The following is a 26,941-nucleotide window of genomic DNA, read 5'->3' on the forward strand; positions in this document are numbered from 1 at the left end:
GTGTACATAGATTTCAGTAAGGCGTTTGCTAAGGTTCTGCATGGTAGGTTCATTCAGAAAGTTAGGAGGTATGGGATACAGGGAAATTTGGCTGGCTGGCTGGCTGAAAGAAGACAGCGGGTGATAATGGATGGAAAGTATTCCGCCTGGAGGTTGGTGAGTAGCGGTGTCCTGCAGGGATCTGTTCTTAGGCCTCTGCTTTTTGTAGTTTTTATTAAATCCTTGGATGAAGAAGTGGAAAGGTGAGTTAGTAAGTTTGCTGATGACATAGAGGTTGGTGGTGTTGTAAATAGTGTCAAAGCCTGTTGCAGGCTACAACAAGAAATTGACAGGATGCAGAGCTGGGCTGAGAAGTGGTAGACGAAGTTCAACCTGGATGACTGTGATGTGCTTCATTTTGGAAGGTCAAATTTGAATGCTGAAATAGGGTTAAAGACAGGATTCTGGGTGGTATGGAGGAACAATGGGATCTTGGAGTCCAAGTACATTCATCCCTCAAAGTTGCCACCTAAGTTGATAGGGTTGTTGAGAATGCGTATGGTATTTTGGCTTTCATTAGTAGGGAGATAGAATTTAAAAGCAGCAGCAAAACCTCGCTGGTCTTATCAAACCCTGATTAGACCACGCATGGAATATTGTGTACAGTTCTGGTCGCCTCACTTTAGGAAGGATGTACATATTTTAGAGAGGGTGCAGAGGAGATTTACCAGGTTGCTGCCTGGATTGGAGGGCTTGTCTTATGAAGAGAGGTTGAGTGAGCTAGAGCTTTTCACACCGGAAAGAAGAAGGAAAAGAGGTGACTTGATGGAGGTGTACAAGGTAATGAGTGGCATAGATAGAATAGATAGCCAGAGATTTTTTCCCAGGGCAGAAATAGTGGTCACAAGGGGTCATAATTTTGAGGTAATTAGAGAAAAGTAGAGGGAAGATGCCAGAGATAGGTTCTTTTACGCAGAGAGTGGTGGGTGCATGGAATGCACTGCCAGTGGTGGTAATAGAGTCAGATATTAAGGACAATAAAGCGATTGCTGGACACGCACAGGGGCAGCAGTAAATTGAGGGATGTGTAAGTTAGGTTGATCTGAGGTTAAGGTAAGTGCTCGGCACAAAATCATGGGCTGAAGGGTCAAGTCTGTGCTGTACTGTTCTATGTTCTATCTTTTGGATTGCAAGCTGGAATGTAAGAACAGTGTGCCCTGGTTTTACAGATTACCTTCTTCGTGTTGGTGACATGTACAAGCAGTGATCAATGAAGAACTTGCAAGGGTCAGTGTGGGCATTACTGTGCTAAAGCAAGCTAGGCTTGCTCAAAGTGGATCCCTCAAAGGGCAACACTAATTCAAAATGGACAATGTTGGAGATATCAAAGAGAAGTCTTACATTCTGTGTTTAGCAGAATCTTTTACTGTGCACCATGTGAGAGGTTCTGAAACAGTGTCCACTGAATACTCTGCCTCTCCCATTCAAGTATACCATTTCTATACATTTTACGTTATAGTAATTACATGCAACATTTGATGACATTGTTAGTCATGTCCCCTAATCTATACATCCAATCTTGTAAACACACAATCAATGATGGACATCTCTATGGTTAGCCGCAGGTCCCCTCAATGATTACATGAAGTTACCAGATATCTTTATCACTAGTCCTTGGGACCTTGCACTGTGTTTATCCACATTCCAATATACCGATGACCGCATTCTTCCTCAGACACTTGCCAGCTGTATTATGTTAATTAACAATAATTTATCACTAAGGAACTCTTAAATTCTCTTATGCAATCTTTGTTTTACTGCTGTCATTATGGGATAAATAAAAGAATCCTAATTTCTACCCATTATTATGACATCTGTAGTATATCTTCCAATCTAAAGTTTGTAATGTGTATTAAGTGATATAGTTACAAATAATGTTCTAGTTATAATGTTATATAACAAGGCTAACAAATTGGGGAGTGGACACAAACACAATCTTTGCATTTTGTCGCTATAAGTTGGTTCAAGATGGAGATCGGAAATCTGAATACAGGCTGAAGTAACTAGTTGTAGTCCGAAACAGCCATTTAATACATGCTCTTACTAACATAGGCAACAATAAAATGGCTTCTTGATGCCAATAACATACCAAAATGGCTTCTAGGCTGCAAATTGACAATTCTGCTTAAAGCTGCTAAAAGCTGCATTCCTGAATTAACCATAGTGTGCTTTACCAAAGATTAGCAGACAATGCTTCCTTTACAGCATAGAAATAAGTAGACTAGATAAGACATTACGAGCCATCCTAACTGACCTTGCAAGTGCAGGTGGAGAAAATAGTTTCTGGAGATAAAGGTGCTTGGATGTTTAAAGCAAGGTTGGCTCCCAGGAAATATCACTGGGCTAAATTACTGTCAAAAATGTCATTTTATTAAATTTGATTGGTAATTGTTTGAATCGCCTCCTTAACCATGGCTGTACTTCTTTTCAAAAAAGATATAAAAATGTCTTAAGCCATGTGTGCAGCTTTTCCTAGGGACACAGAAGTGTTTAACCTCTGTGTTGCTGGACAACTTGTTCCCAGCCACGATGATTAAAGTGTGAAATTTTACAGAACCAGACTGAATTGCAAGTGTTTATTGACCGGTCGCAGAACAGAGACCCCCTCCTCCCAGGGGGAGTGCAGATCTTCAAAGATCTTGATTCCTTCTTCTTCCCCTCCATCCCCAAACCAAATCGGACTTTTCTTCAGATACCTTCTACAATACTTTCCCCACCATCTAGCACATATTCAAACTCCATTGATAACAATAAAGTTCAATAACTTTCATAGCTTTCTTCATGCTCAGCTGTGAAGCTATGATCACTTATTTTCCATGCTTTATAGCCTCTTTTGCTCTCTTCAAGATTGTCTCTTTCCACCATTTGTTGCGCCATCTACCCTGCCAGTGAGGAGTTCCCTTTCTACTGTCTATCTTTGGCTGCTCAGAGGAATTCAAGTGAATCCCTGTATGGAAACTTGTAGTTTTCATTTTTAATTTCACAATTCTCATTGATACATATATTTAATACGTAATAACTTTACTTTTGGTTTTTGCTAAACTACAGGCTGGTTTACTAGACATCTCTTATCCTTGAAAAGTCGAGATGCTTTATTATCAGAAATGTTTGTGTGTGTGGAGATATCTGTTGACAGAAATTTAATTAACTTTGTGTGTGTGTGTGTGTGGAAATGTTTTAACTAATTGGGTTAAATTTGCTCTTCTACTTTATTTATGCCTCCTATTTAGATAGGGATGCCTCACTGACTACATTTCCCTATCCTCTCTCACTGAGACCTTCCATTATCTTATCCAGTGACCCTGTATGGAGGTTACAAGTCTGGCTGTGAATGTCTGCTATATGTAACTATCAATCCCTTTCAGTCATTTTATGTCCTCTAAAAAGCCCCAGGTGGCCATCTTGTCAACTTTAGTCATAGGCCACTACAACAGGCAAATTCAGCTTCAGATTCACAAAATCCAGTCTACCCTAGTTCAGAGCAAAATTTTCTCATAAAATGTACTTCACTTCACCTCTAATTGTGATCTGGGTTTCACAGTGTTCTTCTCATTGAGGTATGCAGTAGGAGAAGCAGACATGCATCCTGCTACCAGGACCTTTTGATGTTCATACTGCTGGCCCATGTGTAAGCTAGGAATTTCCTATCATTATTGTCATACTGTATTGCTATCATAGAGGATATGCTCCAGAAATGTAGGTTATTTCGTACTTAGTCCACAGGGACTGGAACTGTTAGTAGATAGGATAGTTGAAAGGAGAGCACTTTATCCTACAGGTCAGTAAAGCAGGCCATACCATAAGAACCAACCAACCTCAACTGAGGCAAAATGTAATACCCAAGAGTGCAGAAAGAAAGTCCATGATAAGTTTGCATCAGCGCTACCACCTACTCCAACTCTGTCATTATACATACCTCATACCAAGACTCATGGGCTACGGCTATCATTATTCATTTTGATTGAATGATTAATTAATGGGATCGGGGCTGACCACTTATTGCTCCTCCCTAATCATCCTTGTTTTGAATGGCTTCGCACTTCAGATCACAGTTAGGGTTCATCTATATTGTGGATCTGGAAGCAGACTAAGTAAATATTTCAGATTTCCATTGCTAAAGGGTATTGTAGAACCAGATGGGTGTTCATGCCTTTGGTGCTATGTCCCCATTAAACAAGTCTCTTAATTCCAGGTATTAATTGGATTTGGTTTTTTTTTGTACAGCTTTCTCATTCCTACAATTTACACTAATATTTGTCATATTTGTTTTTTTTCTTTTTAACTTGATAAGATTTTTAACTTTCTTGATGCAGTGCAGCAACTCATCAAGCCTTCTGTGACAGCACCTTCAAAATGTTTGACCTGTACCACCTAGAAGGGCAAGAGTAGCAGACCTATGGGATACTGCATATTCCCCCTCAAGCCATGTATTGTTTTGATTTCAAAATATGATATATCCTAGTTCCTTCACTGTAGCTGGATCAAAAACCAAGAACTCCTTTCCACATAGTGCTGTGAGTACTCCTATACTAGAGGGACTCTGAGTTGAAGAAGGTGTGCACAATCAGCCTCTCAAAGGCAATTGAAGTTAGGCAAGAAATGCTGATATTGCCAATGATACTCCCATTTCCATGAAAGAAATTGCCATATCTAGTACCACTAGATTGAGAAGTGCATTTGGTACATAGAACAACACCATTTTTATGTTGCCCCCTGAGTAATTTACCATGTTGATTTGGAGAAGTAGCGCTGTTTCTTAACTGTTGTTTGGTCAAAGGCTTGGAACTACTTCTTCAGCACAACATCGGTGTATCCACACGACATTGACTAGTGGTTCAAAGAGGCAGCTGTCTGCCATCTCGTCAAGTGTAAATAGGAATAGGCAGTAAATAACAGCTCAAACAAATAAAAAAAACTTTCAAATGTAAAAATAATTTTCAAAATTACCAAATAAATTATTTTGTTGTGGTCCCATTCTAATCCATTTCTGGTACACAGCTTGATATTTTTAGACCACCGTATTAATGATTTTCTACATTTTTGCTCTGAAGCTGATTCATAATACCATCTTGGACAGACCTTTAATTTTTTTGTTTAAACAAAGAATTTAAATGATCTCCAATAAATTGTCAAAAATGTAATACCTTTCACTCTATATTGTTCAGCAATCTAATCTTATTGAGGGATTTCCCTGCTCTTTCAAGAATGTTTTTACATTACAGCCAGCAAGAAATGTGCTCAAGGGATGAAGTAGATTAATCATATATGTGGTCTGCTTTTGTTTAAAATAGCTTAGAGAGCAACACCGTTAAAATTGTACAATACTGGATGATTTAAGGTGCATGCCTACTCTGCAGGATCTTTCTCTACCAGAGACCAGTAAAGCTGAGGTTATCATATATTACCATGCTCTATACAAAACTCATAAGACATTTTTTTGTATTTTCTGGCAGTGAAAATAGATATGCAAGTTGCTTACCACAGACACAGTTCTTTTGGTTTTTTTTCTAGCTTTCTTGAACTTGCAGTAAATAAATGAAATACATTACTGTGTGACACATTTCACACACAATATTTCTAAGCTGACTTGTATTAATTTTTTAGGTTGCTTACTACTACAAGAATTTTGTACTGTATGTGCTCTTATTTTCAGTTAACTCTCAATTTGAAGTTGTTTAATTAGAATTTTGTCTATTAATTTTTGAGCAAATTTTTTTTATTGTTTCATTTATAAGACTGAATAGCGAGCATTTTTGACATTATGTATCTACATCTATTTAGTTCCTATATGACACAATGAGTAAATGATGAGGGCATATTGTATGAGAAGGAGTTGTAATTCAAGTATAGCAGATTACAAGGTGATCCAAACATGGCATTTAAAATGATTTAATTGGGTAAATCTAGAAAAAAAACTTTATTTTGGTTGGGGTATAAAGATTAAAGCAGCATCATTTTAACACTACAGCTAAACATCTCCCAAGGGTTGGGCAATAAATACTGGCCTAGCCACAGGCGCCCCATGTCCCACAAGAGAAAATATTTGGGCCATGGGTGGAAAAAGTGAGAGGTGACGTTCAAATCATTGAATCCCTACAGTGCGGAATCAGGTCATTCAGCGCATGAGGTCCACACCAATCCACCGAAGAGACCCCTCCCCCATCCCCATCCCTGTAACCCTGCATTTCCCATAGCAACCATGATCTAAATTGGATAGCAGAACGGCTCAGGGAAGTGGATGGCCTGTTTCTCTGACTGCTTGTCTCAATCTCGAGTCAGTTAATCGAAAGACATTGTAGATCAAGTAGGTGTGAAGTATTTGTCATCCAGGTGTCTCTGGTGCAGAACAAATTTTTGTCCAGTATTGAAGTATGGACCAATGGGCTGAGAAGTGGCAGATGGAGTTTAATTCAGATAAATGTGAGGTGCTGCGTTATAAGCAAGACTTATACACATAATGGTAAGGTCCTAGGGAGTGTTGCTGAACAAAGAGACCTTGGAGTGCAGGTTCATAGCTCCTTGAAAGTGGAATTTCAGGTAGATAGAATAGTGAAGAAGGTATTTTGTATGCTTTCCTTAATTGGTTAGAGTATTGAGTACAGGAATTGTTTGGGAGGTCATGTTACGGCTGTACAGGACATTGGTTAGACCACTGTTGGAGTATTGCGTGCAATTCTGGTCTCCTTCCTATCGGAATGATACTATGAAACTTGAAAGGGCTCAGAAAAAATTTACAAGGATAATATTGCCAGGGTTGGAGGGTTTGAGCTATAGGTATAGACTGAACAGGCTGGGGCTGTTATTCCTGGAGTGTCGGAGGCTGAGTGGTAACATTATAGAGGTTTATAAAATCATGAGAGGCATGGATAGTATAAATACACGAAGTCTTTTCCCTGGGATGGGGGAGTTTAGAACTAGAGGGTATAGGTTTAGGGTGAGAAGGGAAAGATATAAAAGAGACCTAAGGGGCAACTTCTCCACGCAGAGGGTGGTATGGGTATGAAATGAGCTGCCAGAGGAAGTGGTTGGAGGCTGGTACAATTGCAGCATTTAAAGGGTATTTCGCTGGGTATATGAACGGGAAGGGTTTGGAGGAATATGGGCCGGGTGCAGGCAGGTGGGACTAAATTGGGTTGGGATATCTGGTCGGCATGGATGGGTTGGACCGAAGGGTCTGTTTCCGTGCTGTACATCTCTATGACTCTATGACACTGATAAAATCTTGTCAAAATGAATAATGATTAGCTTTCTAAGTGATATAGTTAAAGGTAATTGTGAAAGTTTTTAGGTTTGAGGAATAGGAGTTTGATTTTTTTTCCGCGAGCAGGTATTCTTTAAGAAAATGTAAAACCATGAAATCTGATATGCAAGGTATCTTTTTTGGCAGGTTCATATTTCTGCCTTGAATTAATTGTATGATTTAAATGCCTATTCAATTGTCATATTGAAAATTTAAAAGTGAGAGAAGTCCAGATTTTGTAGATGCAAGCTGAGTAAATTTGTCATATTGTGTTTTGTATTACATTACCTATTGTATGTCACCCGCATTATTTATGAAATGCAGTGAAACAACCTATGAAGATCAAAAGAATGGTATCAGGATCTCTTTCAATGCATTCCTTCACTATTAATTTATGTTCAAGTTGACATCTTTAATATTGTTAATTATCCTAACCAAGAATGTATCTTGTTTGGCACTTTACATTCTGTGCACTGAGCTTGAAATTAATCACCTCTTGCATAGTTTGTTTTATGTTGTCATTTTAATTTGAATTCAAGGAAGCTAGTTGTTTTATATTAATGCAATTTTACTCACTTTTAGACACCTGACATTATTTTACTGGCTTCTGGTGTCAATGCTGCTAAATCTGGTATCCTTAGTTGCCGATTCTTCAATCCAGCTTTCTTCATCTATATTGTTCAAAGGAGTTTCCTGAAATCTTACTGCTTCATCTATATCTTCAAACTTCTCTCCTTGAACATATTGCTTACTCACAAATAATCTTTCCACAGTTTGCTGTTTCAATCTATCCTGTCAGATTTCTACCCATAACCACAGAACAGAAGTAGCTGTAAATTCAGGCATCACATCACTATGAAAAATGCCTGTTATGCAGTATTCCTTCACGTCCTGCAATGCAGACTTTTGATGTGATTGTGATTGTGAAAGGATTAGCCTTTCCTTGTTTGTTCTATACTGTTGGACTGTCCTGACTTAGTTGCATGCATACTTATCTGAACATAGCCAGAGCATCTCATGAATCTAACAGTTCATTTAGTGCAAGGCAAATGGGAGATCTTACTAACGATAAAGCACTGGAAATTTGCAACTCATGCTGCCTATCATAAACCCTACACTTTCTGTCTGCTTACACTATTAGCAATGTGTGCTATAAACACACCCTTCATTTTCTGACACGATCTAGTCATATTTTCTTTCCTGATTTTCAGTTCTCTTTAATATCATCTGTGTCGAAAGAAATATCCAATATAATATTTCTTATTTGTTATTGATCTCTTGATTTTTAAAAAAAGTCATTATAATGTCTCAGTTCAATTTGGTTAGATATATTAATATTACCAATAAAGGAACTAATGGGAAAGAAACGTGAGCTATTTATAAAACACAGATTTAATGTAGAACTATAATAGCTCTTTGGTAATGAATGGTAAATAGTATCCAAAATAACTCCATTTGTTTAACATAATTCACGTTGTATAGCAAAGTTGTTATTAACCGGCACCTATGGGACCAAGAGTATGCTGATTGATCAAATATTCTGAAGAATCAAGAGATACGCATAATTGCTGTAAACCCTGACCAAACGTGATGCAGGGGAATACACATCATCACTGTTATACTTCATTTACAGAGGATGTCACAGTAGATTGTAGTATTTGAGATATATAATTTTTGCCGGTTTATCAAGAGTGCTGTTTGATTAAGGTGCCAATTAAAACAAAGTTTGCTGTAGTTCGTATGTGTTATTTAAATTGGCCCTATTCCTCCAAAATGTTAAAGGGAGCAACTTTATTTGTTTCAATTTTCTACTTGTTAAGTGTTTGTCAACAACATAGTCAAAGTATCATGCTGGGAATTATGGGAATAATTCAAATTTTTTTTCTCTTTAGTTATGGTTATTTTATTGTAATTTTCATGATTGACCTTTCAGATCGGTCAATTGGTTTTTAAAGGGATGAAGCAACTGAATCGCATCCAGTCACTGGTATTTGAGACCGCTTACAACACAAATGAGAATATGCTGATCTGTGCACCTACTGGAGCTGGAAAAACGAACATTGCCATGCTTACTGTTCTGCATGAAATCCGCCAGCATATCCAACAAGGAATGATCAGAAAGGATGAGTTCAAGGTATGGATTTAGCGTGTGTTTCTTTTTCAAATATGATTTGTTTCTGTAATAGATACGTTGACGAACCTGACCAAATGTGTCGCAATCTTGGTATTTGACTGTTAATATTAATAAAATATATGCACTAATCTGACTTTGTTTTGAACACGATGCAATTTTCAAGGTTATCACTAAATAAATATGTTGAAAGCAGTTACATTTTGAGCTAACAAGGATAATCACTTTTTACACATTTAAGCTTTAAGCTTAAGTGAACTGAACCTATTTGACAATCAAGTATCATTTATAACAGTTTCTGCTTCAAATACTTCAATTTGTTATGCATTTATTAACAGCATTTTATTTATGTGCAGATTGTATACGTAGCTCCTATGAAGGCCTTAGCTGCTGAGATGACAAATTACTTTAGCAAGCGTCTGGAGCCATTAGGTATTCTGGTGAAAGAACTTACCGGTGACATGCAGTTAACCAAAGGAGAAATTTTAAGGACACAGGTATGCCTGAAGGTCCACAACATCTAAATGTTACCTTGATGTAATATGCAATGCAAACTGATTTTACTACAAGTCTAACCATCCATTTTGTTCAAAACTGCTTTTTATTCTGAGAGGTTTAATTTCTCTGTCAATGTCATTATTTTTATCTGGTATGTTTTCTATGATACTTATAATCAAACTAGTAAAGGACAAATACATTGTTCTGTTAATTTTAGACGGTTTCACTTTGCAAGTAAAGTCTTAACATTTGTAAAAAAAAAGGGAGGATCGCTAGTGCTTCAGCCCTGATTCTAGACATTTCACTCCCAAATCTTGCAGCCACCCATTTCACCAATTGCTGAAAGGGAACATGTTGTACCATGTGTATGTCATGGAGGCAACTGCACACATTCAAGTTCAGTTGCCTTCAAACTGAGCTCATTTTCATTTATGGGTTGTCTAAAACATGACTTTGCAACCTTTTATACTTTTCAGAAGAAGGTCTGATGCTGCTGGAGTTACTTGCAGAGGTATAGGACATTTTTGGATAGTCCTGTGGATGTCTTAGGGAGATGTCAGGTGACCTTTGGGCAAGGCAGGGTTTCTTGTGAGATTGCAAGTGCCCTGTGGGATTGTTTAAAGGTTTTCATGAATGTGCATAAAAAGGTGGATAAACTCATTTGAAATTGTTAAACTTTAAAGGGAATGTCACATTCATTGAAGCTGTCAAGCATTTAAATGACTTGGCCTTCAACTTTTGGGGAAAAAAACTGGGATAAAACAAAAAAAAACTGTTTGCTTTTTCATTCCATTGACATACACCTGAGAGTTATCATTGTAGGATTTGTGCTGCATGACTGATTTTCAGAATCTATCAATCATCCTGGGGTGTCTGTTATTTAACATTTTGATTTAATCTCCCAGTCATTGTCTATTTCAGTTTTAACTACACTCAACAAAGGAAAGTCCATGATCTTCTGCAGTAGGCTATCCAGCATTAACACATTCCTACAAAATTCACCTCCTTATGTACAGATCCTTTAAAGCCTCATCTCTATCCTGTTTTTCACCTCTTGTCTTGTGGCCTTTTCAACAGTCTCAAACTTTTCATGGCTATGATCTTGAATTCTCCTCCGAGGTCTGAGCCTAGATTTTGTAACCAAACCTCTGAGAAATACATTAGAAGAATCACATCAAGAGAAATAAATGTTATTAAAACATTTATTTCTATTGATTATTAGAATTAAATGTTATTTTCAGTTTGGGCAGCATGGTGGCACAGTGGTTAGCACTGCTGCCTCACAGCGCCAGAGACCCAGGTTCAATTCCCGACTCAGGCGACTGACTGTGTGGAGTTTGCACATTCTCCCCGTGTCGGCGTGGGTTTCCTCCGGGTGCTCCGATTTCCTCCCACAGTCCAAAGATGTGCGGGTCAGGTGAATTGGCCATGCTAAATTGCCCGTAGTGTTAGGTAAAAGGGGTAAATGTAGGGGAATGGGTGGGTTTCGCTTTGGCGGGTCGGTGTGGACTTGTTGGGCCGAAGTGCCTGTTTCCACACTAAGTAATCTAATCTAATTGTAAAGTTTATGAACTAGGTTTCTGAATATTAGTGCTTGTTTTTATAATAGCTCCTAGGTTTTTGACTATAAATAGTTAATTAATAAATTGACATTCGGAAGCCCATTTTATTCCATTTGAACATAACTCCTGAGATCAGCCTATGATAGACTGTTGTGAGTTAAGGGTAAAGGATGTCGGTGGGGCATGGGTTGGCAAGTGGATAGGCTGTGGCTTCATGGGCATGTCACTGGATAAGTAATCCAGAGTTCCAAAGAAAAAGCACATTAGGCAAGAACTTTCAAAAGCTGGTTGCGGACAGATGTTTGTAGGTAAAGGGATGGCTGGAAAATGGGAAGCCTTCAGAAATGAGATAATGAGAGGGCAGAGACAGTAAATTCCTGTAAGGGTACAAGGAAAGGCTGGTAGGTATAGAAAATGCTGGATGATGAAAGAACTTGAAGGTTTGGTTAAGAAAAAGGAGGAAGCTTATGTCAGGTATGGACAGGATAGATCAAGTGAATCCTTAGAGTATAAAGGCAGTAGGAGTATACTAAAGAGGGAAATCAGGAGGGCAAAAAGGGGACGTGAGATAACTTTGGCAAATTGAGTTAAGGAGAATCCAAAGGGTTCAAATACATTAAGGGCAAAAGGGTAACTAAGGAGAGAATAGGACCTGTCAAAGATCAGCTACGTGGCCTTTGTGTGGAGCTGCAGGAAATGGGTGAGATATTAAACGAGTATTTTGCATCAGTGTTTACTGTAGAAATGTACATGGAAGATATAGAATGTAGGGGAATAGATGGTGACATCTTGAAAAATGTCCAAATTATATAGGAGGAAGTGCTGGATGTCTTGAAATGCATAAAAGTGGATAAGTCCCCAGGACCTGATCAGGTGTACACTAGAACTCTGTGAGAAGCTAGAGAAGTGATTGCTGGGCCTCTTGCTGAGATATTTGTATCATCGATAGTCACCGATGAGGTGCCGGAAGACTGGAGTTTGGCTAACGTGGTGCCACTATTTAAGAGTGGTAAGGACATGCCAGGGAACTATAAATCAGTGAGCCTGATGTTGGTGGTGGGCAGGCTGTTGGATGGAATCCTGAGGGACAGGATGTACATATATTTGGAAAGGTAAGGACTGATTAAGGATAGTCAATATGGCTTTATGGCTTTGAGTGGGAAATCATGTTTCACAAAATTGATTGAGTTTTTTGAAGAAGCAACAAAGAGGATTGATGAGGGCAGAGCAGTAGACACAATCCATATGGACTTGAGTAAGGCGTTCGACAAGGTTCCCCATGAGAGACTGGTGAGCAAGATTAGATCTCATGGAACACAAGGAGAACTAGTCATTTGGATACAAAACTGGTTCCAAGGTAGAAGATAGAGGGTGGTGGTGGAGGGTTGTTTTTCAGACTGGAGACCTGTGACCAGTGGAGTGCTACAAGGATCGGTATTGGATCCACTACTTTTCGTCATTGATATAAATAATTTCGATGTGAGCTTAAGATATGTGATTAGTAAGTGCAGATGGCACCAAAATTGGAGGTGTCGTGGACAGAGAAGAGGGTTACCTCTGAATTCAACAGGATCTGGATCAGATGAACCAGTGGGCTGAGGAGTGGTACCTGGAGTTTAATTTTGTTAAATGTGAGGTGGTGCATTTTGGGAAAATAAATCTTAGCAGGAGTTATACATTTAATGGTAAGGACTAGGGAGTGTTGCTGAACAAAGAGACCTTGGAGTGCAGGTTCATCGTTCCTTGAAAGTAGAGGTGCAGATTGATAGGATAGTGAAGAAGGCGTTTGGTATGCTTTCCTTTATTGATCAGAGTATTGAGTACAGGAGTTGGGAGGTCATGTTGCAGCTGTACAGGACATTGGCTAGGCCACTTTTGGAATATTGCATGCAATTCTGGTCTCCTCCCTTTTGGAAAGATGTTGAGACTTGAAAGGGTTCAGAAAAGATTTAAATGGATGTTGCCAGGGTTGAAGGATTTGAGCGATTGGGAGAGGTTGCAAAGGCTAGGGCTGTTTTCCCTGGAGTGTAGGAGGCTGAGGGTGACCTTTATAGAGGTTTACAAAATCATGAGGGGCATGGATAGGGTAAATAGATAAGGTCTTTTCCCTGTGGTGGAGGAGTCCAAATCCTCCAACCCTGGCAACATCCTTGTAAATCTTTTCTGAACACTTTCAAGTTTCACAACATCTTTCCAATAGGAAGGAGACCAGAATTGCACGCAATATTCGAACAGTGGCATAACCAATGTCCTGTACAGCCACAACGTGACCTCCAAACTTCTGTACTCAATACAGGACATCTTGAGATGAACAACAAATTCTGGCCTTGCCAAAAATGCCCACATTCCACACGAATAAAGGAAAGAAAAGGAGTATAGAAGGGTAATTGCAGGTGGGTGGAAGGGCATTGGTTATCATGTGTTGCAGGGTGGCTAGGGAGAATAGATTGCAATGAGGGAGCATGGGAAGTGAGTTGAGAGATATGCAAACATACAAATTAAGAGCATAAGTGACCATTTGGCAACTAGAGTTTACTTATGTATTCTACAAGAGCATGGCTGATCTGCCTGGTCTGCATTTCTACCTATACCTGATAATGTTTCATTCCTTTGCTTATCAAGAATCTATCCATTTCTGTTTTAATATTCAAAAACTGTTTCTATTGTCTTTCTATCGAAGGGAATTGCAAAGATTCCTAATCCTTTGAGAACAAAAATTCTCTTCATCACTGTCTTTAAACAGGTGACCTCTTACTTTTAAACTGTTTCAGAATCTCCTGCAAGAGCAAACATCCTTTCCTTATCAACCCTGTCACTAGCCCTCAGGATCTTGTATGTTCAATCAACTTTTCTTTTACTGTTCTAAACTCCAGCAGATGCAGGTTGACTTTGTCTCATTTCCTCTGAAGCTGATCCAGTCATTCCCGATATTAGGCTAGTTACCCTTCTCTGAACTGCCTCCAATGCATTTATATTTTCATTGAATAAATAGACCAATGCTGTACATAATGTCTTGTGTAACTGAAGCATAATCTCCCTTTTGTATTAAATTACACTTATAAACAGAATTTCATTCTGTTAGCTTTTGTAATTATTTGTTGCCCTGCATACTTGTCTTGTGATTCATGAATGAGAAACCAGAAACCAGATCCCTCTGCATCTCAGAGCTGTATAATCTCTCCATTTCAAATAATTTCTTTTTGAATTTCTCCTGCCAAAATTGATAATTTCACACTTTTTAACTTTATGCTCATTTTGCCAGATCTTAGGATAGCGAAGTATCCAATCAGTGCATCTTTGTGGCCACCTAATGTCCTTTTCACAACTTGCTTTCCTATCGATCTTAACTTATCAGCAAAGTTAGCTACCATACCTTCGTCCCTTTATCTAATCATTTATGTAAATTGTAAAAAGTTAAATCCCTAAAGCAGATCTCTCACCACAGCTCATCACATCTTTCAGCCTGATTAATGCTACTCTGCTTTCCATATATGTGTCTATGTAGTAAATTACTGGCAGTAATGTTTTTCATTGTTTGATTTCTGTAAGGTTTTCTTATCTAGTACCATTGTTACAAATTGCTTGCCACAACCCATAAATTGATCTCATGTAGGCTTAGTTTTACAAAGAAAAAACACATGGCTTAACATAACTTGTATTTAAGTCATTTCTGTGAAAGATTAGTTACAGGTTCTGAACTGTATTAATGAACTATGGGAATTGTTAAGTATATAAGTATTACTTTTGACCTTGAAATAATTTTAGTATTTCTGTATAAAATCTTATCTTTCATCTAGCAGATTAATTTCCTGTCAGTCAGTATAACTTTGGAAATAGAAAAACTTCTCTAAACAGTAATGTGGGACAAAATTGATAAGTCAAGTGGATGAAATTTGTGTCCAGGAAAGGTGGCATGTTTTGTTCCAGGGACCATTGCAATTTGTGAAGAGGCGACAAAGACTATTGATGAGGGCAGTGGTGTTGATGTGATATACTTAGATGTCCAAAACATATTTGATACAATGTCATGTAACAGACTGGTGAGGCAAATTGTAGCTTGTGGCGTAAAAGGACTGTTCATAATGTGGATATGACATTGGCCGAGTGACAGGTAACACCAAAATGGTGGTTGCATTTTCTTCAGATTGGAGGAAGGCTTGTAGTGGAGTTTCTCTGAATTCAGTGTTGGGCGTCTTGATTTTTCTGATATATCAATAACCTTAACATTGCTGGACAGGCTCCAATTTTGAAGTTTGTGGATGATGTAAAATTTGGAGGTTATGTGAATTGTGAGAAGGACAAAAGTGGGGTGGAAGAGCATGGAGACCTGGCTATGTATGTTTAAAAGTTATTCAAACTGGCAGGACAGATTGAGTGTATGGCTAAGAAAAAAATAGTTTCCTAGACTTCATTAGTTGAGGCGAAGAGTTCAAGAGTAAACATTTATTTTGGGCATGAGTTTGACCTCAACAGGTGTGTTGCCTGTAATTTGTAAACCACACCTTAGGATACATCTAAAGCTTTTGAAGAGTGCAGAAAAGATTCATGAGAATGGTTCCAGGGATGAGAAACTTCAGTTATGAAGATAGATTGGAGCAGTCGGGACTGCTTTCCAAGAAGAGAAGGCTGAGTGGAGATCTGACAGAGGTATTAAAGGTAATGGTGTTTTGGACAGAGTAGATGGGAGGAACCGTTCCCATTTGTCATCTGATCAAGAACAAGAGGCCAAAGATAGGAGAAAAGGTTTTCTCACACAACACTGGTTCCCTTGATTCAATCGAGGCATTTAAAAGGCTTTCATTTGAAAAGGAACAATATGCTGCTTCTCGGGGATAAAGTAGGACAAATTCAAAAATTAATACAGAGTTGGTGCAAATTTGTTGGGTTGAATCTGCACTGTATTAATTCTGAAATTCTGTGATTATGAAAGTTGAGTTTAAATAAGTTTGGTTCAATAAGATGTAAAAGTGTAGCAAATTTCTTACGTTCACAGTATAAATATTGTGATTTGTTCAAATGCACAATAAAATCTGTTTTAAATATTTCAGTAAGCTATAAGACATCAGTCTGAGCCGCAATATACTTTTAACATTGCCTGAAATGACAAAGTTGCTGTGATTTCTTTTATTAAGAAAGAAATTGCCAAATTGAAATTGTAAACTATGCCTGAAGTTATGCCAGATCTGCTCAGGATTAGCTGTTGGTATAAAAGACTACAAAATGCACATACAAAATATCACATAAGTACTCCAGGTATTTTGAAAATTGTGGATGTATCCTTCCATCATTTTCTGCACAATGATTTTTATGATTAATCATGCTCCTGCTGATTTGCAGAAAGCTGCCCACCCTGTGAGGTACCAGTGCCTCAGGTTTTTTGAAAATTAGGTTCTTATCTCAAGGAACAGAGCTTTTTTTTTGTTGCTTTATCCATTTTTTTCATTCAGTTAATGCATTTTAGTGTTACTGATTCTCATAAGTTGGAAGTTTACTGTTTTGAACAGAGCTAAAGATATCAGGACTTAAGCTATAATAGGTAGAACATCCCAATGTTTTCAGTTGGTACAGCAATACATTTTTCAGAGCAGAGTGTATTTACCTCAGTTGTGTCTCTGCCATAAATACAACGTTTTCATTAGTTCAAGGTATGTGAGCATTTCTGTTACAGCCATCTGCTATTGCTGATCCATAATTGCCTTGAAATTGTATTGGTGAATGCCGTCTTGAAGTGTTCCAGTCCTTGGCATGTAGGTACATCCACAGTGATATTAGGGAATCCACAGTGATATTAGGGTGATTTGGATGTGCAGTTGACTGTTTTCATGCACTGGCCATCCGTGTTGTGTGTCTTCCGCTGTCCCCCCCTCCCCCCTCCCCCTTTACAAGTATGTGATAAGGAGCAAGAAGAAGCCATTTGGCCTATGAGTGTGCTGTGCTGTTTAATAAGATCATGGCTAACGCTATTGTGTAATTTACCTTCCTGACTATCCCCTGCACCCTTTCACTGTTATGTCAGTCCTGAATGTGTCTGACAAAGCCTTAAAAATATTCACTGATCCTACCTCTACTATTCTGTCAGGGAAAGACTTCCACAGACTAATATGAAAACTCTCTGAATTTCTATCTTAAATGGGAGGCGCCTGACTTTTAAATTGTATACCCAATTTTTAATCTCTCCCACAAGAGGAAACATCAATACAGCATCCATCATATGATCTTTTATGTTTCAGTACGATTATCCCTCATTACTTCTGAACTCCAATGGACACAGGTAGATAACCTGTGGTTATCACCAGTGGTTAGCACTGCTGCCTCACAGCGCCTGTAGACCCGGGTTCAATTCCCGACTCAGGCGACTGACTGTGTGGAGTTTGCACGTTCTCCCCGTGTCTGCGTGGGTTTCCTCCGGGTGCTCCGGTTTCCTCCCACAGTCACAAAGATGTGCGGGTCAGGTGAATTGGCCATGCTAAATTGCCCGTAGTGGTAGGTAAGGGGTAAATGTAGGGGTATGGGTGGGTTGCGCTTCGGCGGGTCGGTGTGGACTTGTTGGGCCGAAGGGCCTGTTTCCACACTGTAAGTCTAATAAATAAAAAAAATAAATAACCTGGTCAATCATAGAACATAAAACATTACTGCGCAGTACAGGCCCTCCGGCCCTTGATGTTGCGCCACCTGAAGCCCATCTAACCTACACTATTCCATTATCATCAATATGTTTATCCAATGATCATTTAAATGCCTTTAAAGTTGGCAAATCTACTACTGTTGCAGGCAGGGTGTTCCATGCCCTTACTACTCTGAGTAAAAAAAACTGCCTCTGACATCTGTCCTATATCTATCACCCTCAATTTAAAGCTGTGTCTCCTCTTGCTAGCCTTCACCATCCATGGAAAAAGGCTCACTGACACCCTATCTAACCCTCTGATCATCTTGTATGTCTCAATTAAGTCACCTCTCAACCTCTTCCTCTCCAACGAAAACAGCATCAAGTCCCTCAGTGTTTCCACATAAGACCTTCTCTGCATACCAGGCAACATCCTGGTGATCCTACTCTACACCCTTTCCAATACTTCCACACCATTCCTATAATGTGGTGACCAGAACTCTACGCAATACAGCAAGTACGGCCACACAGAGTTTTGTACAGCTGCAACATGACCTCATGTCTCCGAAACTCGATCCCTCTACTAATAAAAGCTAACACACCACATGCCTTCTTAACAACTCTATCAATCTGGGTGGCAGCTTTCAGGGATCGATGCACATGGACACTGAGATTTCTCTGCTCATCTGCACTACCAAGAATCTTACCATTAGCCCAGTACTCTGTATTCCCGTTACTCTTTTCAAAGTGAATCACCTCATACTTTTCCGCTTTAAACTCTATTTGCCACCTCTCAGTCCAGCTGTACAGCTTATCTATGTCTCTCTGTATCTGCATGGTCCACAACTCCACCAACCTTAGTGTCATCCACAAATTTACTAACCCATCCTTCTATGCTTTCATCCAGGTCATTAATAAAAATTACAATCAGCATTGGCCCCCAAAAACAGATCCTTGTAGTACACCACTAGTAACTGAACTCCAGGATGAACATTTCCCATCAACCACCACCCTCTGTCGTCTTTCAGCTAACCAGTTTCTGATCCAAACTGCTAAATCGTCCTCAATCCCATGCCTCTGTATTTTCTGCAGAAGCCTACAGTGGGGAACTTTATCAAACACTTTACTGAAATCCATATACACCAAATCAACCACTTTACACTCTTCTATCTGTTGATCACCTTCTCAAGGCACAACCTACCCTTCTCATAAGTGTTGACTATCCCGAATCAAATTATTCCTTTCTAGATGATTATAAATCCTATCTCTTATAATCCTTTCCAGTACTTCACCCACAACTGAAGTAAGGCTCACTGGTCTATAATTACCAGGATTGTCCCTACTCCTCTTCTTGAACAAGGAGACAACATTTGCTATGTTCCAGTCCTCTGATACTATTCACTTCATATCAGGAATCAAGTCAAGTGAACCTTTTCTATGTAGCTTCCAATGCTAGTTCAAAGAATCTCTCAAACCTGAACCTAACTTGAAAGAAAATTAGACATACCTTGTTGTTCATCTCCAATAAACTTATTGCTGGATTAATGAGTTTGCTGTAGTCCATGTTGCACCAGCAGATGGTGCTATGAGAGTTATTTTTAATGTCAGATATTATGTAAAATTAGCTACCAAATTATTGTCGGCTTATCTGGCAAAGTGGCCCAAGCAGTTGCCCTTTTCTGCCACTCAGCAATGTAATCCTTATGTTACATTCTGATACTATCAATGGAGCTTTGGCAGTGCTCTTTTGAAATATATTTTGGACTTTTTACTATTTCCCTTGTTGAATGATTTCTGTAATAACCTGCTTCCAGTTACTTCACAGCTGTAATAAAGGCAAGAATATGAGCAGGGTAACAAAAATCACCAGCTTGAGAGTGTCACACTGCATTGAAGGCATACTATGCTTGACATGAGAGTAATTAACGCAAATGCTGCATGGACAATAGAATTTATTTTCCCTCAAGCCAGCACTCCTGTTTTTGGTAATATCAGCAAAATTTGTCTGAATCTTGGTTTTTCTCAACACTGTTGCTTGCTTCGCAGCAGAAATATGATATGAAAAAGAGCTTGCTGTCATTGGGAAGTCAAAATTTTAAAAATCATGTTGCTAAATTGAACTTTTTCTCTGGTCAAAGTTAAATATATAATTTTCTCAAAACATCTTGAGAACTGGAAATAGTCTGCTTATAGGCAAATCAGGGTTGTACTGTTGACCCATAACTAGCAGGTGTTGAAATTTACATCTGAGAAAGGGTCACAGATTCAAAACATCTGCCTTTTCACTGCAGATGCTGCCAGACCTGAGTTTCTCCAGCAATTTCTGCTTTTTTGTTTCAGATTTCCAGCAATGCAATCCTTTGTTTTAATTTAATATGTAATTCCACTCACTGCCACTTTCATGTGAAAACAAGACCAACAATCTAACAAAGGTAAAAGGGTTATTTAACAATGTTATGGTGATAGTCTCTGTCAACTGAGTTTCATACTGAAGTACAGTAGGTTGTGTAGTCCGATGCTTTTTTAGAACCTAGTTATCCAGCATTAAAGACATTGTGTTGGTTTTTATGACAAGTAAAGACCGTTTTCTTACTAAAAGTACTCTTTCAAGAGGTTGTTTGAAAGAAACCTGTGTAATTATGTTTGACAATGTGATGAATAAACTGGGTGATACCTGAGAAAAATGGTTCTGTCTTATTTATCGAATGGTATATGTTGGTGTATTAATTCCAGTTCAAAAAGATTATTTTTGTGGTTTATTGATACATTTAAACACTTGTTCAAATTATTCTGGAATAAAATCATCAGATGTATAGCTTTCAAACAGATTTTTGTTTTGCTTTGTCTTAACCTCTGTTAATATTGTAGAAGCCTCAATTTCCTTTAAGTCTGGAGGTGTGTTACAGCCACAGAATTTGTATGGCTGGTCCAGTTCAGTTTTTGGCCTGTGGGATTTTGGTAGTAGGAGTATCAATGATTAAATGCCATTGAATTCAATGCTTGACTATTAGATTTATCTTGTTGAAGATACCACTGGCTGTCTCTTGTGTGACGTGAATGTTACTTGCTGCATATGGACACCTACAGTTTCACTGTCTGAAGAGTTGAGTGGTCCCGAACACATCAATGCAAATGATAAGACGGAAGCATTTTCAACAGTCTTCAGCTAGAAACGCGAAGTGCGTGTCCATAAGACATCAAGATATATGGCTGGGGGCTTGGACCCCACAGCAAATGTTATGGCTCTGACAACATCTTGACAATAGTGCTGAAAACATGTGCTGTAGGACCAGTTGTGACCCAAGGCAAACAGTTCCAGTACAGTTTCAACACTTGCATCCACCTGACAATTACCCATGTAAGTCCTGTATAGAAAAAAACAGGACAAAACTAATCTGCCAGTTATCAGCCTAATCTAGATCTTCATTGGTGATGAAAGATCTCATTAACAGTGCCATTATGTGTCACTACTGATCAATAACCTGCTTATTGATACTCCCAGTTTGGATTTTACCAGGACCACTTCATTGAATCCCAACTCCATTGCTTCATTCTCTTGACCTTTCAAACATGATCAAGAGAGCTGAATTCCAGAGGTGAGGTGAATGTGACTGTCCTTGACATCATACCTGGATCAAAGGAAGATGGCTGTGGTTGTTAGGGATCAGTCATCTCAGCTCCAAGAAATCTCTGCAGGTAGATAATTTAACAATGTTCAGCACCATTCACGATGACCAGATATTGAAGCAATCCATGCCCAAAGGCAGCAAGACTTGATCAGTATTCAGACTGGGGCTGACAAATAGTAAGTAACATTTATACTGCACCAGTGCCAGGCAACAGCCATCTCCAACAAAGAATCTAATCAACCCTCAAATTTCAGTGGCGTTAGCATCACTGAATCTCTCACTATCAGTACCTTAGGGGCTACCATTGACCAGAAATTGAACTGAACAATCATACAAATACTGTGCCTGCAATAGCAGTTCAGAGGTTAGAAATTCTGCAGCAAATCCAGTCCAGCCAGTTACGGCCCTCAATCTAATCTTGATCATCAGCAAGATGATGGAAGAGGTTGTCAACACTATTAAGCTGAACTTGCAAACTTACTAATGTCTGGGTTCTGCCAAGCTCCTGACCTCACTTGACCTTAGTCCAAATGACAAAATAGCTGAACTCCACAGTTCCTGATGAAGGTCCACCTGCAGCTATACCCATTAGAGGTAGACTGAAGCCCTTAACAGTTCACGGTTTGGTCACTTATGGACCTCAAGTGACCACTCAAGGGCACCATTTGGTGGGGTTGAGGTGACAATGGACATTCACTCTCAGAGATTGAACTGCGGTTGATGCAAATAGATAGGAGCTCCCCTGGATCCAAATTCACTAGGTCCAGGAGTAGATATTTGTCTTGTGGTGATAATGCTAAAAGGGACGTTTTTTAAAAAAGACCAAGGACAGTTTTTAAAAAAAAAGCTTGCTGATAAATCTTATTTGCTAATGCAATTGGACAGGCAAATATGGACTAGAATGATAAGTTCAATTAATTTAACAGCTTTAAGATTACAAAATGATGTGGGCAGACCAATGTGTAACACAGAGCCAAATAAGGAAATCGTGCGTTTTTGAAGCTAGCTTAAGTGTGGGTGCACTTTGTCCAATACTAATGCACTTTTTATTCATTTAGATTGTTTTATGACCCACCATGGTAAATAGTGGGACTTCAAGCTTTAATGCTGACTTCTGAAACTTGTTTTTTTCAACTGAAAAGAAAACATAGATTGTTAGGTTTGCTTTTGCTTTTGAGTGGAACAGTGCTATGAATTCTTTGGAATAGGATGACTGTGTAGACTAATTTTCCTGAGAAGGGAAAAATATATAGTGTACCACATTACCTTAGAATGAAAGTTGGTGTTAGTACAGACCAGATAATTGGGAAAGAGAAACTCTGAAAAAGTTACTTAAAGCTAAGTACGTTTAAACTCAGATGTAGGATAGCTCCATGAAGAAGCTACACAGTTCTAGTCTATGCATTAAATCACAAGTGACTTAAACCTATTGGGATGTTAGTTAAAATAAGTAATGTGTGGTTGGTGTTTTTGGGTCCACACCAGTGGTGTGTTTTTTTTTGTTTCTTTTTCCGTTTATTATTGAGTGTTTGGAATTGATGAAATTACATTTTACTTTTTTTTTAAAATGGTCATTGAACTTGCATTATGAGGATTATTTTATTTTATCCTAATTTTTTTTAGAAACATAGAATCTTGGTGAGGCACAATTTCAAAAGGACATCCCTGCTCCTGTACACTGATCATCTTGCCCTGAAGGCCAACATAGTATTTACCTTCACCTCACCTGCTATATCTGCATCTTTACTTTCAGAGGCTGGTGTACAAAAACACCCAGGTCTCATTGCATCTGACCCTTTTATAAACAATAACCGTTCAGATAATCTGACCTGACTTCTTGTTTTAAGAATGGGTAATCTCACATTTAAGGGAGAAAGTGAGGGCTACAGATGCTAGAGATCAGAGTTGAGTGTGGCGCTAGAAAAACACAACCGTTCAGGCAGCATCCGAGGAGCAGGAGAATGAAGAGCTTATGCTCAATGTCGAATCTCCTGCTCCTCGGTTGTTGCCTGACCAGCTGTGCTTTTTCAGCATCATATTCTCAAGTCTCTCATTTGTCCACATTATACTTTATCTCTTATTCATTTGCCCACTTACTCAACTTGTCTAACTTGTTCTTCTGCAATAAACTTCCATTTTTTTCTAAAACAAAATCTGCAGCATTGCCTGTTTATGCTTCAGTGAGAGGACACTGAATTAAAACCAAAACAACTCAAAACATGATCTGTCAAAGCAGATTCTCATCTGGTATCTGACTTGGCTAGTCATGACATCAGCTGGGATCATCCAAAGAAATGTTTTGCACTGTGCTGGCCTAGCCTGTGGTACCCATACCTGTAAATAAATTCTGTTATTTCTGTGCCTAGTCTTTGCTAGAACACTTTGAAATTAATCTTAATTATTCTGCTTTTTCCCCCATACCTATATCTACCTTTCTTCAAATATTTCTTTACTGAGCTATATACACATACCCTATAACAACTACTTATTACCTTAATACTTAAGTGAAATATGTTTATTTCACTCTCGTGTGCAACATGCTAATGCTGCTGGTTAAAATTCTGCAGTATGATGAATGAAGATTAATGTCACCAAAAACACACAAAGATTTATGATTTTAGAAAGATTGGAGATTATGGGGAGAGCTGAACTGTAAAATGGATCAGGTGTGAGGATATGTTAAAGACTTAAACTGCACAGTGTGATGAGATGATCTTTTTAAGAGGGATTTGTTCTGTCCTGTTTCTCTTGAAGAGGTGTGTTGTCGACCTGGTGGCAAGATGTCTGCTCCACAGAAAGCAGAATAAATAGTTCTTGGGTAATTGTTTTCAAAATAGACAAAAGAAACATGAGTGGGTGGAGTCAGGCTCTCACAGACCCAGGATTTTAGTTAATTCAGTTGAAGTTTTGGAGTTGAAAGCTTGCTGTCTGCTGCTGCAAAAACCTTGTTCTGTCTCTATTCCTAGATTCATTCTTTTGGTTTTACCTTTCTCCTGGACTGGAGAAGATTGCAAGTGAGGGAAATCTATAATGCTGAATTTGCCTTTGCCAAAGGTGTGCTTATAGGATGCTGTTGTATTGGAACAGTTGATAAATGATGTATTATTTTGTTAAATATTTTGATAGAGTCAAATTTGTGCAATTTTTATGTATTGTAACTATGATGTATGAATAAAGTGTGTTTGGTCAAACTATTAGGCTTTATACAATCAAATTACATGTGGAATGCAGTGCTTTACACTTGCCTTTAAATAAAGTAAAAGTTGGGGCCTAGACTGTCTCATTGATATGTTTTGAGGGGGTTTGTTCTGGTCTAAAACAACAGCTCGAGTAAAATGAAATAATTTTCAACTAAATCAAGAAAATAGGATGAGACTACATAAACGGAGGATCAAAGCTGGAAACATTTATTTACTATGATAAATCTGGGAATTATTTTTATATGTAACGCAAATTAAAACATTAGGATATACAAAATAGTTTTGAACGCTATAATGAGAGCGTGGAGTCAGCTGTATAAAACTTCACAAAGGATAAATCACTTGTTTAAGATGATTGTAATTTAGCATCACAGGTGGTATCAACCAGCTCAGCTGTGCCTGGCAGTGGTACCAAATCAATAGTGGACAAATTATAGTCCCAAAGTGAGATTGTCATAGATAAGGCAAATATCTCTGGGCAATATATTGATTTAGCTGACCATCTTGTAAGATTGTGCACTGAAAATCAATAACCTTCAATTTCAAGGTTCCAGGTTATTGAATTTTAAGCCCTCTGTGTATTTTGGGCAAAAATGACATGCTTACCTGGTTAAGATGCACTTACAAACATTAAAAAAAAGGAGCTGGAGAAAGCCATTTGGCTCTTTGAGCCTGTTGCACTCTTCACTATGATCCTGGCTTGTCATCCATCTTAGTATCCTGGTCCTGCTTGCTCTGCATACTCTTTTTTGATCCCTTTAACTCTAAGAACTATAATCTAACTTCTTCTTGAAATCATTCAGTATTTTGATCTCAGCCACATTTCTCCAGTGCTCAGTCCTAAACAGATTGCTTTATCCTTAAACTGTGACCTGTCTTGTCCAGTCAGAATCCTGTATGCTTCTGAGATGTCTCTTCATTCTTTCAAACTCTCAAATACTGTCCTCATTGATCCAGAGTCTCTTCATATGTCCGTCCTGCCATCCCAGGAATCAGTTTGGTAAAGCTTGTTGCATTTCATCCATAGTCAGCTCATTCTTCCTCAGATAGGGACACTGGAACTGCACTTCATACCCCAAGCATGTACAGCAGGTCTTACGAAGGTCCTGTATGCTTAAAACCAAAACACAAAAAAAAGAAAAAGAACTACAGTCAGTTCTTCTATAATGTGATGGTTGTAATCTTGTCCAACCTGTGTTTAGTAGAAAAATCACAGTTTAGAAACAGTGCTTCGTGCTGGAGCTGTAGTTGCATTACAGCCAACACACGTTTTAAATGTTGCTGTTATAGAAACAGCATCTCCAATTTCAGTCGCGTTACAGTGAATTCATGTTGACGAAATGTGTGTCATAACAATGGCCTGAAGGAATGCAAGTAATCAGAAACAAAAATTGAAATTGTGCGGAAAACTTAGCAGGTCTGACAACGAGAGAAACCAGAGTTATCGTTTCAGATGCAGTCACCTTTCTTCTGAACTGATTGTAACTAGGAAATGTATGGTATATATGCTGAAGATGGGGTGGGATAGGAGTAGGAGTAAATGATAGGTGGAGATGAAGCCTGAGGAGAGAGCAGTTGGACAAATAAAGAAATGTGTAAAGATCACCCTTGGAGAGTGAATAGTTGCTGATGGGAATCATTAGTGGCTGACAATGGACTCTTCATGGTAGCAGCCCATGTGATGACAGGACCTGGTTTTGGGGGGTTGAGGTAAGGACATGGGAGAAGGTGCTCGGGTCCTAAAATTATCAAATTCAATATTGAGTCTCAAAGGCTACATGGTTCCCAAATAGAAAATGAGCTGTTGTTTTTCCAGCTTACACTGAGCTTCGCTGGAACACTGCAGCAAGCCAAATAGAGAGATAGACCAGGGATCAGGGTAGTGTGTTGAAGTAGCAGGCAACTGGAAGCTCAGGTTCATTTTTGTGGACAGAATCTAGGTATTCTGCAGAGTGTTCGCCCAGTGCACCCTTGTGGCTCCCCAGTGTAGAGGAGGTCACATTGTGAGCAGTATTTCAGTAGACTAGATTTAGTAAAG

At 38.7% G+C, this 26,941-nt stretch overlaps 1 protein-coding gene across 5 annotated transcripts in view; it reads left to right on the plus strand.

Moving 5' to 3' along the window:
* Positions 1-26,941, plus strand: part of ascc3 (activating signal cointegrator 1 complex subunit 3) — a 556,691-nt gene that overhangs the window by 73,442 nt on the left and 456,308 nt on the right. For all 5 annotated transcript variants that reach the window (XM_060849581.1, XM_060849604.1, XM_060849610.1 and 2 more), the window contains exons 9-10: positions 9,213-9,413; positions 9,767-9,907. In XM_060849581.1, the coding sequence (XP_060705564.1) occupies positions 9,213-9,413; positions 9,767-9,907 (342 nt within the window). The remainder of the gene's footprint in view (positions 1-9,212; positions 9,414-9,766; positions 9,908-26,941) is intronic.

The sequence above is a fragment of the Hemiscyllium ocellatum genome, chromosome 3 (assembly GCF_020745735.1).
Source record: "Hemiscyllium ocellatum isolate sHemOce1 chromosome 3, sHemOce1.pat.X.cur, whole genome shotgun sequence".
Taxonomy (NCBI): Eukaryota; Metazoa; Chordata; class Chondrichthyes; order Orectolobiformes; family Hemiscylliidae; genus Hemiscyllium; species Hemiscyllium ocellatum.